The sequence below is a fragment of the Kwoniella botswanensis genome, chromosome 1, assembly GCF_036426115.1.
Source record: "Kwoniella botswanensis chromosome 1, complete sequence".
Taxonomy (NCBI): domain Eukaryota; kingdom Fungi; phylum Basidiomycota; class Tremellomycetes; order Tremellales; family Cryptococcaceae; genus Kwoniella; species Kwoniella botswanensis.
The window spans coordinates 11,589,226-11,602,760 of NC_088599.1; the positions used below are offsets into that span (position 1 = coordinate 11,589,226).

The 13,535-nt window shown below is 43.4% G+C and overlaps 5 protein-coding genes across 5 annotated transcripts; 1 reads left to right on the forward strand and 4 right to left on the reverse strand.

Annotated features, from left to right (window-relative positions):
- Positions 1-282: 282 nt before the first annotated feature.
- L199_004372 (uncharacterized protein) lies at positions 283-1,168 on the reverse strand (the record flags this gene model as incomplete). The annotated part of the gene is made up of 5 exons (XM_064890099.1): positions 283-372; positions 478-555; positions 728-843; positions 972-1,040; positions 1,114-1,168. The coding sequence occupies 5 exons, from the start codon at positions 1,166-1,168 to the stop codon at positions 283-285; spliced, it is 408 nt and encodes a 135-aa protein (XP_064746171.1).
- A 465-nt stretch (positions 1,169-1,633) lies between these two features.
- Positions 1,634-4,294, reverse strand: L199_004373 (uncharacterized protein; the record flags this gene model as incomplete). Its single annotated transcript, XM_064890100.1, has 6 exons — positions 1,634-1,862; positions 1,942-2,651; positions 2,751-2,856; positions 2,922-3,286; positions 3,408-3,725; positions 3,857-4,294. 6 exons carry the CDS (start codon positions 4,292-4,294, stop codon positions 1,634-1,636), a joined length of 2,166 nt encoding a protein of 721 aa, XP_064746172.1.
- A 387-nt stretch (positions 4,295-4,681) lies between these two features.
- On the forward strand, positions 4,682-6,192 carry L199_004374 (uncharacterized protein; the record flags this gene model as incomplete). The annotated part of the gene is made up of 5 exons (XM_064890101.1): positions 4,682-4,816; positions 4,872-4,980; positions 5,057-5,310; positions 5,371-5,532; positions 5,605-6,192. 5 exons carry the CDS (start codon positions 4,682-4,684, stop codon positions 6,190-6,192), a joined length of 1,248 nt encoding a protein of 415 aa, XP_064746173.1.
- A 469-nt stretch (positions 6,193-6,661) lies between these two features.
- L199_004375 (uncharacterized protein) lies at positions 6,662-7,245 on the reverse strand (the record flags this gene model as incomplete). Its single annotated transcript, XM_064890102.1, has 3 exons — positions 6,662-6,721; positions 6,802-6,969; positions 7,036-7,245. The coding sequence occupies 3 exons, from the start codon at positions 7,243-7,245 to the stop codon at positions 6,662-6,664; spliced, it is 438 nt and encodes a 145-aa protein (XP_064746174.1).
- A 1,262-nt stretch (positions 7,246-8,507) lies between these two features.
- On the reverse strand, positions 8,508-12,005 carry L199_004376 (uncharacterized protein; the record flags this gene model as incomplete). Its single annotated transcript, XM_064890103.1, has 2 exons — positions 8,508-10,651; positions 10,739-12,005. 2 exons carry the CDS (start codon positions 12,003-12,005, stop codon positions 8,508-8,510), a joined length of 3,411 nt encoding a protein of 1,136 aa, XP_064746175.1.
- Between the last annotated feature and the right edge of the window lie 1,530 nt (positions 12,006-13,535).

Genomic DNA, 13,535 nt, shown 5'->3' on the forward strand with positions numbered 1-13,535 from the left:
AAGGAAGGAATGATGATTGTGTTATCAGTCACGTATGGCCAAAGGAAGGGGAGGGGTAGACTGGGTCCGTGCGTCGTGAGTGGTTGATGTCATCTGTTGATCTGCTGATATACAGTTACATGACAATAAATGATGATGATGGTGATACGAGTCATATTAATAACGATCAATGACCCTGTTCTCATTCTTACTCTACTCGGTATGCTATGGAAACAGGAGTGCTATATGAGCTAGAGATTGAAGGACATCTCGGAGCATATAAGGCTCACCTTGTCTCTTTCTTTAATACGCATCACCTTCCCTACCTTCATTCACAAACCCAATCGATCCCAACACTTTATCTTTTATGGCGTGATCCCTCTCACGGCGTTTCTAGATAACATAACAAAATTGATCAATCAGTACAGCTTGCTGAGGTATAGTATGATACAACCGTAAATACAGCGATGGGTTGCGTGTCAAACCACAACAACTCACATTATCATCATTTATTTTCTCTTCAACCTCATTCCACGAACGTTCTTGGAGCGGCACCATATCTTCCGCTATCAGGTCCTATAAACGTAGCAACAGAATATAATCAGTATGGCCCAGTCCATCTTTTTGTTATTCTTGATGTCTGATGAAGATCAAAAGCACAGTTGCTTTCTAATGTATCAAGTGGTTCGGACTCTTCTTTCCCCTATTTCTAATAACGATAATGTATACAGAAAAAACTAGCACTCACAATTTCACCCAAAGCTACCACATTCTCTCCTCTAACCAGCAACACCCCAATATCCTTATCTGCATATTCGAATTTGAAATGTATACGTTCTATACACGACTCGAGAAGGAAGTTCGCTACGAAAAAAAAAAATATAAGTGTAAGAACGATTGGACTAGTCTTGATGATCATAAAGCCCAAGAGTGATCCCAAGCTAGATATTTCTTTTACAACCTTGCCAGACGGAAAGTAAAGACTGACTTACCAAATTGATCATAAGATCTAAAAACACCTATCAACTTCCTACCATCCCTCAGCACCACCAATACTTTTTCTATGAACGCAAATGCAGAGCCCAGTCAGCCATTTTCACTATCATAGAGCGTTGAGGTGTAGATAACACTGACTGTCAACCAAATCGACTAAAGATCCAGAAGTCGTAAAAGGGATTAGAGCGTCCATCGTGTTGGTTTTGTTTTCGGCTCTGGTTCTAGTTGAATTTTACCTTGTATACACTTTTCTTTCGATTATATTTTTTGATTTTCCAATTCAGCCACCAGGCGATTTTTTCTTGCTTGGATGTTGGTCGATGGTAAAGTGAGGTATACTTGGATATATAGTTCTGTTTACAACTCAATGACAGGTTGGAAAAAGTAGATCTTTGACAACTGCTTTCTTTACTCCTATCATTTCCATATCTCAGGTCGAACGGAATCAATTTCCCATCTCCTGCCCCTTCATGCTTGTGGCACCCACCGTCCACCAATTCCCTCTTCTTTCTATCCTGCTCTGCTCTCCTGTGGTATCCGCATTAATCTGTAGCTACATGAATACATGAGATACATGAGATGGATCTATATTATAGACATACAAAATACCACGTTTCATTCATAAAAGCCCAAAACAAATCGTCGGTCAACCGCACTTTTATCGCTTTTTCAACCGCTTTGATCGTCTCTGAATGCCAACAATTTCTCCTTCAGCTTCTCGTTGTGTATTCATCACATCTGCCGGTCTCTTATCTTTCTTTCTCTTTCTCAATTTGCCTAGATCATCTTGGCCATATTCATCCTCCCCAGCCACCTGGTTCGCATCTACCACACCAGCGTCTCCTTCATTAGCAGGATCATCCATCGACCTAGATTCGTTGCTTGTCCTATCGCAGTCAGATCATCAGTCACTTCCTACATTTATCATATTAAAAGTTCAGATGTGAAGTCCGAGAAATAACTCACTGGAAAGACTGTTCCAAAGCTTCATCAACAACTTCCGAATCTTCTCTCCCACCAGCATCCACATCTCCCTCCTGAGCAGGAAGCTCTTCCGACTTGTTTGTTTGAGGTAAAACGGGTTCATCCATTTCTACATCCTCACCCTCATCACCATTTTTCGTATGATCGACTTGGATGACTGGTTCAACATCTTGATAACCGCGTTCGCTCTCATCTTCATTGGCATTCCCATTTTCTTCTTCTCCTTCTCCTTCCACTACCACTTCCAATCGTCCTTCGGCATCTCGATTCTCCTGATAATCATTGACCGCCGCTTCAGTCAGTCCTCCGCCACCATTATGCATTGCATTCCCACCTCCCAACATAGTCGGACTAGTGACCTTTCTAGCACCTCTTACGATTTTCCTCTTCTCACCTCCTTTTTTCCCAGCAGCTCGAGTCTCTGCCGCGTCATTCTCTTCGTATTCCGATCCGTCATCGATCTCATTCGCCCTAACCTTGTGGGCGGTAGCTTTCTCCTTCCCTTTGCCTTTCCTCTCCATTCTGGTCGTGAGTCGACGATCGATACCCTTGTCAACGTATTCATCCACCAGATCCTCCAACACCTTCCCATCCATACCTAACTTGGATCGATTGCGCTTGAAATGCTCGTGCCATGCTGAATGGGGATGACGAGAAGCATGCTTGAAGAATGGATGGGACGGGCTGTATCGCTATAATACAAGTTTCAAGATCAGCATACCTTGCCCTGACACATACCTAATCTTGTTGAAAATGTAGGAATGAAAAGAGGTGGAGAGATATATATTCACTTCAAGCCTTTTATACAGGCTTCTGGTGGTTCTTCCCACTTGATCAGGTCTATGGTAAGCTAGCCAACGAGCTAGGAAATCTCGATCGGAAGGTGTGAACTCGGTTCTACCAGGAAGATTCGTCATCAGTCCTTCTGCGCAGCAAGAGTGGGAATGTACGGATGAACTTACCTTGATGTAGTCCTTCTTGGACTAGGTCTGAGTTCTTCTGAATCACTTTCACTTTCATCACTGCTATCTCTTTTGGATCTGCCTCTATTGACTTCCGATTTTGATTTTACAGATTTCAGATTCGTCCTCGTTTTTGGGTTTGATTTGTCAATGCTCTTTGATTCACCTTTTGACAATTTTGGGTTCGCTTTGGATTTCGGTACATGTTGAGCGATTTTGATCTTCTCTCTGACCCAATCAGGCGTATGCCAGGTGATATGTTTAAGCTCATCTTTTTTCGGGGGTGTAGTGATGTAAGGGTGTGAAGGGGGTAAGATGACGACCTCCGCATTGATGGGTGAAGAAACTATCATCGCTCCGTGAGTCTGATAATGACATCATATCCAAAGATCAGCTAAGTGTTTTCTCTCTTCGTTAGAGTATATATCATCGCTATCATCCAGACCGAAGATCCTTGACAGATTGAGAAATTGAAAGGTAACTCACTTCAAGATCCACCATAACTCCTCTTCTCAACTTATCGCCCTCGAGGCCTTCACCCAACTTCAAAACAGCTAATCTTAACCCTTTACCCTCTTCATCCAAGAAAATCGGTTGAACCGAAGGTGGAGTTGGAGATTCGACAGATTTTGAGAAGTAACATTTTGATAACCAATTGTAAGGTATCACCCGTGCGAGTTTCCCTTGTAGGTGGCCCAGTCCACGTAGATATTTTGATCGATCAGGATTTATACGATTAGGATGAGGATTTATCAGTATGAGGTCGGCTTGTTCAGGGTCGAGTGTTTGAGAACCTTTCATTTTCTATCAAAGAGCGAATTTATCAAATATCAGTATATTGTGACAATATTGTCATTCGACAAAGTGTGATATGTATTCTGGAATGATGCGGGGTCCAAGAAGTAATTTCCATTAAAGCATTGAAATGAACTCACATCAATTCTCTTGCCAAGATGTGTCCTCATATCCTCCTCAATCGACTCGTCAAAGTACCACTCAACTTCTTCCCATGGAAATGGTTCTCCAACTTTCAACCACCTCTCCCCTTCGCTATTCACAAGAATACCTCCTTCTCGATTTTCCGAAATCGATTCCAAATCAGTCTCTGATCTTGTATCTTCTCGCTCATCCTCATCCTTTTCTTCATATTCACTTTCACTTTCATCATCATTCCCATTTCCATTCTCCTCAACAGGACTATCTTCGCTTCTAGCTTGTTTCGCACTTGCCCTGTTCGCCTTCAAGGCAGCTGCCCGTGTGGATCTTCTTCGTGAAGTTGTCGTGGGCGACTGACTTCTCTCCGAAGGAGATACAAGCTCTTCTTCACTCGCTTCTTGATGTTGACGTCGCGAGGTACTAGCACCGGCCGACATGACGAGTCTGTAATGTTCTCGATTAATTAACCCCTAACCCCCAAGATCAGTCGCGTCGACCGGTGTTCGAATGTCGTAATCCAAGGGATGAGTGATTGATCACCCCTATCTTGGTCCAAAAGATTACAAGCAGTGAAAGTAATCGTATACAATTGTCTGTGAATAAGATGGATGCATGTATTATCACTTTATCATCCTGAGAAAGAGATGTTGATCGTAGGGGGTTAGGGACTATCGGCGTTTTGGCAGTGTGGCAGGTCTGCTGTGGTCACTCCGGTTATACGGAGACCGAGCAATTACCTGCTACGAAGAGGTCGATAAGATAAAGTATCAACCAAAGTGGATGACTTCGTTGCTTTATACATGATATATCAACATCGTCTAACGATGCAGCGCACTTCCACACCCCTCTTTCCAGAGGGAAGTCCATCAAAAGATCCCTCCAGGCCATCAATATTCGACTTACTGGCTCAAGACCAGCTCAGAGAACTATTCCATCCAGTCGTCCGCTATGTTCTATCAGTAAGCTCACTCTAGTACACCATATTTCGAAATCATGAGCTTACAATACGTGTAGTACTTTGCTCAAAGGTATCCTAGATATCTTCTACGTATACTCAACCATCACGAAGAGTTCTTCGCGGTGTTATTGTTGATATTGGAAAGACATCATCTAAAGAAACATAGTCAGTTCACCCCTTGTCTCCTTGCTTCCTCGAAGTATAGTAGAGTTACGGACATCAACTGATGGATCTATGATAGACGCATCGATATCTGAACACTTCTATGGTCTTCGTTCGACCCCTATCTCATCAATGAATACTCCTCGACTGGATGCCTTCACCCCTCCCAGACGTAGAAAAGGTATATCGCGTAAACAAAGATGGGGATTATTACTTTTCCTAGTCGGTCTACCATACGTCCGAGCTAGGGCACAAGATTACTTTGAAAGTTTGGGTGGCGGGGGGAGTACGGATGAGGTAGAAGAAGAGGATAGAAGGAGGATAATTACAACAGTGAGCTGAATTCAATTCAGTCACCGCCAATAACAGCTAATTCATCTCTTTCATTTATAGCGTCAAAGGACATTCAAATTGATTTATCCGTACTTGAGTTTAGGAGTAGATCTCACTTTCCTAGGATACGATCTAGCATTCTTATTTGAGAAGACCACCTACCCTAGACCATGGCATAGATGGTTGGGACTAAAGGTGATCCGTAGAGGTCCAGAAGACGAGGTGAGTCAAATAATCCCTTGTTCCTAACGCCCACTATTCCTCCGTCTTACTTATAATCTCCCAATAATATAGCCCGAATCGACTGGTATTCTATCAAAGCTCCCTCCTCTACTTCCACCTTTACTACTCCTCCTAAAACTCTCTCAGTGGTGGTATTCCCCTTCATCACCTCGATCTCACCCCTCTCTCACCGCAAATGAAAACAGTGTAGCAGCCACACACGCATCGATACTACCTCCTAGACCACTACCTATCTTACCTGGGTCTATAGGGGCTCTACCTCCCACGCCACCTCTCACACCTGAACAAGAAATCGACCAATCACTACTAAACGAATTTCAGACTACTTCGGCTTCGGGATCATCGGGAGGCTCGGTGCAGAAGGAAGAAAGGTATCAGGTGACCAAAGAGAGTTACGGCGACTGTCCATTGTGCGGAAAGAAATGGCAAAACCCCGCCGTGTTACCTAGTGGGTGGGTGGTCTGCTGGAGATGCGGCTGGGATGCTATTGAGGGTGAAGATGAAGAGGTCGACGAAGAGAAAGAGAAAGAGGATGAGAATGAGGGCGAGCAGTCAATATTGGTGAGACGTAGGAAAGGAAGATGTCCTATAACGGGAGTTGAGGTTGAACCAGGTGATCTGAGGAGAGTTTTGATATAGCATGATTACTTGAAACGGATAGTCTGTGTTTATGCTGGGATATCGTGTTGTATACTGTACCATATGTAAGTACACGATCTGTCGATCTTCAACTTATTTGCATTGAGGATTCACTGGAGCTCTGCTGATGAAATGTTTTTGCAGCTATATGATGTCAAAAAGAACGAAAGGAATGCATAGAACCAACCCTGAGACCCAAACATCAACCGCAAATAGACAGAAAGGAAAAATGTACAATACCATCGATTCGATCAGAGTAACAAATACTCACACTCATACTCATTATAATGTGATAACCAGATGGAATAGGTATGAAACTCATGAAATACGATATTTACACTATTCACAGGATTTAACAGTGAGAATGAGTATCAATCGATTATACAGTACTTTCATAAGCGATCCAAAGGACCCAGAAAGACCAAAAACAAAGAGATATCGAAGAGTGGAACGAAGACATAAGATCGGTTTACTCTGAATCGGAAATGACGGGTGAAGCGATACTAACGTTCGATCTTCGGAAAGAGATCTACAGTTTCACAACACGCACAGAAGGTAAGCATTGTCTCTTTCTTCTTATAAAAGTGAATCGTTATCTTTGTAGCTCACCTTCCAATCTTCACCTTCTTCATCGAAGAGAGTCAATTTTACAAATTCGAACCTCCCATCTTCCTTCAACGCATGCAGGAGGTCCTCGGCATCTCGAGCAGTAGCGGTGAGATCTCGACCATTCAGGCGGATATTGCCTCCTGACCATAGATCGATAGTGGCATGCGTCTACGTAAAAACATCACCGTATCAGCTCAGGGAATGCGACAGAGTGGAATGCTCACTCTTACTCACCTCCTGTCCAGCAAGTCTATCAATCATATCATCCGCCGCTCTACTATATGTACTTGAGCTACTGGTGGTAGAAATCGACGAAGAGACAGAGTATGATCGGTGATTCTTCATGTGCAGGTCGAGTTCGGACGGGACGGTTGAAAGGGAAGTGAGAGGTTTGAGGGTGGGTCTGACAGGTCGAGGTGATTGGACGAGTGTCGATGGGGACATTTTGAATTACTGAAACAAGTAGAGAGAGTAGATGAGAAATCTCAGTGGCGATAAATCCCAAGGATCGAGTTGAGGATGAAGCTGAAAGTGAAGATGAGGTTGAAGAAACGATAGTACAATTGACCAGATTTACAGACGTATATATACCTTTCATCCTTCATTGGCTCGGTACGCAACCGGTCCGAATGACGAAAACAGCATGGGAAAATCAAAGGTAAATCACCCTTTTCCTCACCGACAGACAACATGGATCTCGGGGCTGTCCAATGGATCAGTGCAATACAAATATTGATCGTTCATTATACCCATTATCTTGTGATCTGATCTATGAGATGACCGAGCCCAACAGCATAACATCCGCATGTGGGAGCAAGATCGTCTATGATGGGGTGAGGATAATGCCTTTTTTGATGGATCGTCCTGTGATCTACATACTGCTTCACATCAGCAGGTACTATTCGACCCAAAGCGATGTTAGGGATTTAGATCATCAGATCGAAAGAAGTCGTGTTGTGTCTTGAATCTGATTGATTGACCATCAAAATGGGAATCACCCTATAATCATCTTTTGCCTTGATTCCGGCCATTATTGGGGCCATTAGAAGGCCGGACAAGAGCATGTGACGATCGCGTTGTGTAGATATCTTCTCAATCCACATCCGAGCTATAAACAAAGTGCAATATGTACACTCTAACATTGAGACTAGGTCAAAGGTTTGATCGATGATACGCCACTTCCGATCGGATGTCGTTTGAGGGTATCGTACCTACCTCCTTTCGAACGACAAAACATACACACACAAGCATACACACCGATAACATTCATCTCCATGGGGTGATCCCTTCCGGATGCAAAGGACTGTAACTTACATCATGCGATCAAACAATACATAAGTGCGAGAGTAGCGGATTATATATGGTGAAAGGTACGCCGTACGCTGTAGAAGATGAAAAGACCGAAGATATCGGATGATGCAATGTAAGATCATTTTGGAGAACAACATTGCATGCCCAAGGTACAGTATGTCTGGATCTAGTGGAAATGATGACGCTGTAGTACAAAGTTTCCGCTGATCGCATGAATACTTATATTCCTTCCAATGCTATCACCCTCGCCACTCCATATGGAAAGAGTACACAGTACACACAGGGTTTAGAATTAACACAATGAATGTCATACCAGCACCTCAGAAATTTGCATGATGGTATATGGTAAGTTGGTGCATGGTATATCCACAGTAGTAAAGTATAGTCAATCTGATTCACAAATCATCTAAAAACCTCTCATCAGACTCTTTCAATCTCAATGTCCAACCTTCTCCTTCTCCGTGTCTTTCGATCTCCTCATCCTCATCCTCATCGTATAAGATATTACTTCCATCCGTATGTACACTAGTCGCACCACTGACATTTCTCGAAGGACCACCAATCATAATCGATTGCCCTCGTGTTTTACTTAACGAATCCATTATACCTTTATTCCTCATTTCTTCCCTTCCTATCGAATCGCTCGTCAGCGGTTCATGTAAAGTCATCTGCTTCCTACCAAAATCATCCATCTGTCGATGTGTGGTGGATGAGAGAGGTAACGGTGAGATTGGATCTGACAAATTCGTTGAAGAGATAAGTTCAGGTAATAATGAACTGAGTACACTTTCCGACCTTTTCATTCCCATTCCCCTTCCCATTCCACTCTCATCCCTTTGACCTGCTTGAGTAGAAGTGATGCCACCCAATTCGATGGTTTGTAAACTCATACAAAGTATTTTGACCTTCTTTTTCAATCCCTCTTTTTCTTTCGTAATTTCATCAACCACCTTTCGCAAACTAGTAACTTCCTCTTTAAGCGATGTATTCTCTATCTTGGCATTCGACAAAGCAGTAAGAACAGCATCAATTTCCAAAATATGTCTAGAACGTAAATTGGCAATCTTCTCTTCATACTCCTTTTTAAGCATTCCCACTTTACCTGATACCTCCTCTTGTTCTTCATTATCGGATGGTACGGACGTAGGAGCAGTGGATGTCGAAATCGCTGACAAAGTCGTACGAGTAGTCTGCCTCGAAGTCGATCTCGAGGGCGATTCACCATCTGTTGTCGAACAGTCTTTAGAGAGAAAGCTCGCTCTTCGAGCTATACCTGGACTTATCCTATTACTGATAAACGTATTATTCCTAGGCTCACTGAGGGGCAAGGGGATTTGCGCAGGTCGGATCTTCATTGGTGTATCCCCATTAGCCAGCTCGATCTGTCTGGATAAAACACTTCTTCTAGGTGATGGTGGAAGCTCTTTAGACCAAATCGACCCTGCCATTAATGATGGTCTAGGATGATGTCCCGATCTAACAGTATCGCTACCCAAGACATTCGACGATCTAACTGTACTTGCATTTGCAGTCGAGGTCGATTGGAAAGAAGATCTCAAATCTATTGAAGATCTAGTCCGTAATTTATCATCTTCTCTCATCCTACTCAGACTAGGAGAATCAATTATCTCCTCATCCGGAGTCATGCCATTTAATTTAGGTCTATGGGGTATAGTAGTCGATTGAGCCAATCTCTCTAGCCTCTTCAGTTCCCTATCTTCATCTTCAGCTTTATATCTCAAGGTCATAGTCGATACCCTTCGATTAACCGTTTTATCGGTAGACCACCATCCAGGTCCTTGAGTAGCTTCGATATGCTCCACTAGATTTTTAGTAGACGAGTAAGAAGATAGATCAGTATGTGATTTGGACTTGGATCGAGGGAGGGTGTACATCGTCCGTGTCGAGGAGGAAGTAGGTAAAGGAGGTGGTGGAGAGGTAGTTGCGGTGTGCCATGTCTGGTTAGAGTCAGATACGCCGAAAGTACCCGTTTGACTAGGTTGAGCCGCGATAATTGCAGTGATACTTGAAATTGAAGGTTTCATGATTTCGTCCAAGCTCTTATCAAGACTTGTCATGTCCATTGGATCGTTCTCCGCCACTTCCATCTTCTTGACATCGTTAATCGCCATATTCTGGTTTACCTGGACCGGCGGAGGGGGAAGTGGCATATTCTGATATTGTAATCCCGTATTCAACGGAAGAAGGGGCGACATATCAGGTATGGGACAAGGTGATCTGGCTGGATCCAAAATCGATCGATCGTCCTGAGCAGGTGAAAGTATCGCTGACTTATTAGCGGTGGCTGAGGGGATTCGCAGTCCAGCAGATCGATTAAGGGGGGTATGCACTGGTCTAGGAAGTGGTGAGGGTGAGTCGAAAGTGGCAGCTAGAGAAGTCGTTGTATGACTCTCGACCAAACTGCTTTGTTGGGGTGGTGGACCTTTTGGGATGAATGGGATCGGAATGGAGGAAGAGGAAGGGGATTTGGGTGTGGCGGCGGGATCGAAAGAACTGGCTCGAGAGGAAGGTCTGAGGACTATGAAACAGTACCAATCAATCGTCAGGCCAAAGATCTTAAGAATTGTGGATCACGCTGAAGTTCGCGTTCTGGGATTTTACATACCAAAAGACAGTCTCGTAGCACTAACCCCATCCCTTTCTCCCATTCCACCACTCCCACCAAGCATACTAATCATACTTTCTCTCTCCTTTAAGCGATCTTCATTCCCACCCCCAAAACTAGAGAACGACATCTCCCTCATATCTCTCACAGGAATCCGCTTGATCGTCCTCTCATCGTACCTCTCTCTATATTCTGCTGATTCAGCTCTTGATCTATCTCTAGCTTGTCTGGCAGCTTCCAGTCTATCGTCCATTCCCATCGTTACACCAACACTGATATTCTCCTTGCCGCCACTTGTTCGGGTTGCAGAGGTATTCTTGACTGTAAATTTATTTCTCCAATTCCTGCTGACTGGCATACTCTGTTTGTTCACGGTTCTACCCATCGACTGTTCACCCATCACGTGCTTGGTCTGGGCCCCTTGAGATTCTTGATTGTGATTGGCATTTGATGAATTGAACAAAGACCATCTTCTCCCTTCCGCCACCCCTCCATTATTATCCAAAATGCTACTCTTACTTCCACTTCTCTCTCTTTTCCTCAAACTCCCCATTGAAGTAATTTTGGGAACGATATTATCCAAAGACAATCTCCTAGTTAATCTTTTGGTCGTTTGACTCAAAGTACTACTTCTTGAATTAGATCTTTCCCTTTTGCACACTCCTCCTTCACTGGGGATATCGACATTGACCACATGAATAATTTCATTGACTTGTACGTACGATCCAAGGAGAGATGTTGAACTTGCATTGAGATGATACAATGGATGTACACCATGATGATTCTGCTTCATACCTGCCACGCTGGCTTTCGAAGAAGAAAGGGGGTTTGGGGATGAAGAGATGGACGAATCTGGTATGTGTATCGCGGAAGCTAATGTTGGCATTTCTTTAGACATCTGTTGTTGAAGATTATGACTTGTGTAAGTCACTGCATCACCATTCGATGTGGTTTGCTGTAAAGTCACTTTCAAACATGGTGAAGATTGACCAGGGGAGATGGTATGTTGCGAGGAACGAGGGGGTAATGATATATTACTGTTGTTCTTGATATTTGGTAGTCCTTCGAAAACGGTTGCGGTGTGTTGGCTCAAGGAATCAGGTTGACGATAAGGAATAACGTGAGACTGATCTATCCCATTTGAAGCTGGATGGGCGAATGACGGGAAGAAGGATGAAATTGATTTCAGCTTTTGCCGATGCGATACAGTCGAGTGGTGAGGTTCTTGAGGAAGTATGGTGGGTCGATGGAACATTGATGGAGCCATGGTGGGCGGCACTCGATAGGAGTTAACACGATCTTCAGAGGTGATATATAGTCGTTGATAAAGGTAGAAAGATTCAAGGAAGATCAATGTTGAAGAAAGCTATAGGTTGCTCTAAAACAATGGGCATTAGAATGAACTCGACAAGTCGACTACTGAGTCAAGCTGAGAATTAGCTGGATACTCCAAACGGTCAACGACAGATAGACCATCTCCGTTTGATCAAACAACTTCATCTAGCCCATATCACAACAATAACAAACAGTCTTCTCTCTACTGAGCGATATCAGATAGATCTCAAATTGACCCAATCACTTTGTATTAATTTTGATCTCAACCATCTCATTCCTTTTCTGATCTTCAATTCAAATTCACGCCACTTGTACGCCACAAATAGAGAACCTTCTACGTCAAGTATAGGAGAGATCATGAGGAGCATCCACTCACTTGCGGTAATCAACATACTTTTTAAGTCGGATTCTCAGAGTCTCTTATGGGTGTTCGTAGTTGATTGGAATGTATTTCCTTCGAAAGTCAAATTGGTTGATGGCGCTGAAAGAGTCTTATGACTTTGATCCGCTGGTCGACCACATATACTGATTCTTCCTAATTCAGTTTCCAACCTTTCCATCACCTTCCCACCCGTACGCAGATGTGTCAAAACATATAACGGTCTGCTTTCTGTTTCATTCAGCACCAACACCTTATCATCGTCCCCATCCTTACTCTCAGCAGTGAGCTTTTTTTGTCTAGCCCGTTGTTCTTCTCCCTCTTCTTTTTCGTATCGTCGACTATCGTAAAAAAGCGTTATGAGCCAAATAATCATTCTGATAGGTCCATCAGTATCTTGGGTTGCCCTTAGGGATATAGTAAAGTATAAGGTAGAGGTTATCGATTAAGTGGAATAGCGTTCTTTCCAGATGAATGGGCAATGGGATACGTAGTGGGAACCATCAATGGATGCTATAGATGTAACTGTGCTGCACTATGACAATTGACCAACTGGGTATGATGGTGGTGTATCGATGCTTCAGCTGGTTATCTGCCATACAGACAGTGCTGGTGCTTGTGCTTCCCTCTGGCCCTATGCCGCCTAGCTTGTATCATGACCACAACAAACACATCAACGCACTGTCCTCCTGATTAATTACTTTCATATACTTTAATTACAGCAGGTCCCGATCATCCTCTTTCAAACATCCGTAGCATAATGCATAATATAACCACTGGACTGACATATTAGCCATATCAGCGGTGCTTCATAAATCCCTCTTCGGGTACGACTAATCATGTTGGAGTACTATCAAAATTCGTTGCTATCCCTCCCCCTCTGGTACATTGTTGATGAACTAGAATGCTGGGCCTGGTCTTGTTGATCGGGGCTTCCATGATCTCTTTGCTTTAACTAACTCAACAACACTGCATATTGTGCGGTGTATAATCTTATCTTTTTAAATATCGTATCTCGTATCACACATTTCAGAGAGGGGGATCGTCATACCGTATATACAACTAAAAGCGGATACAGAAAAG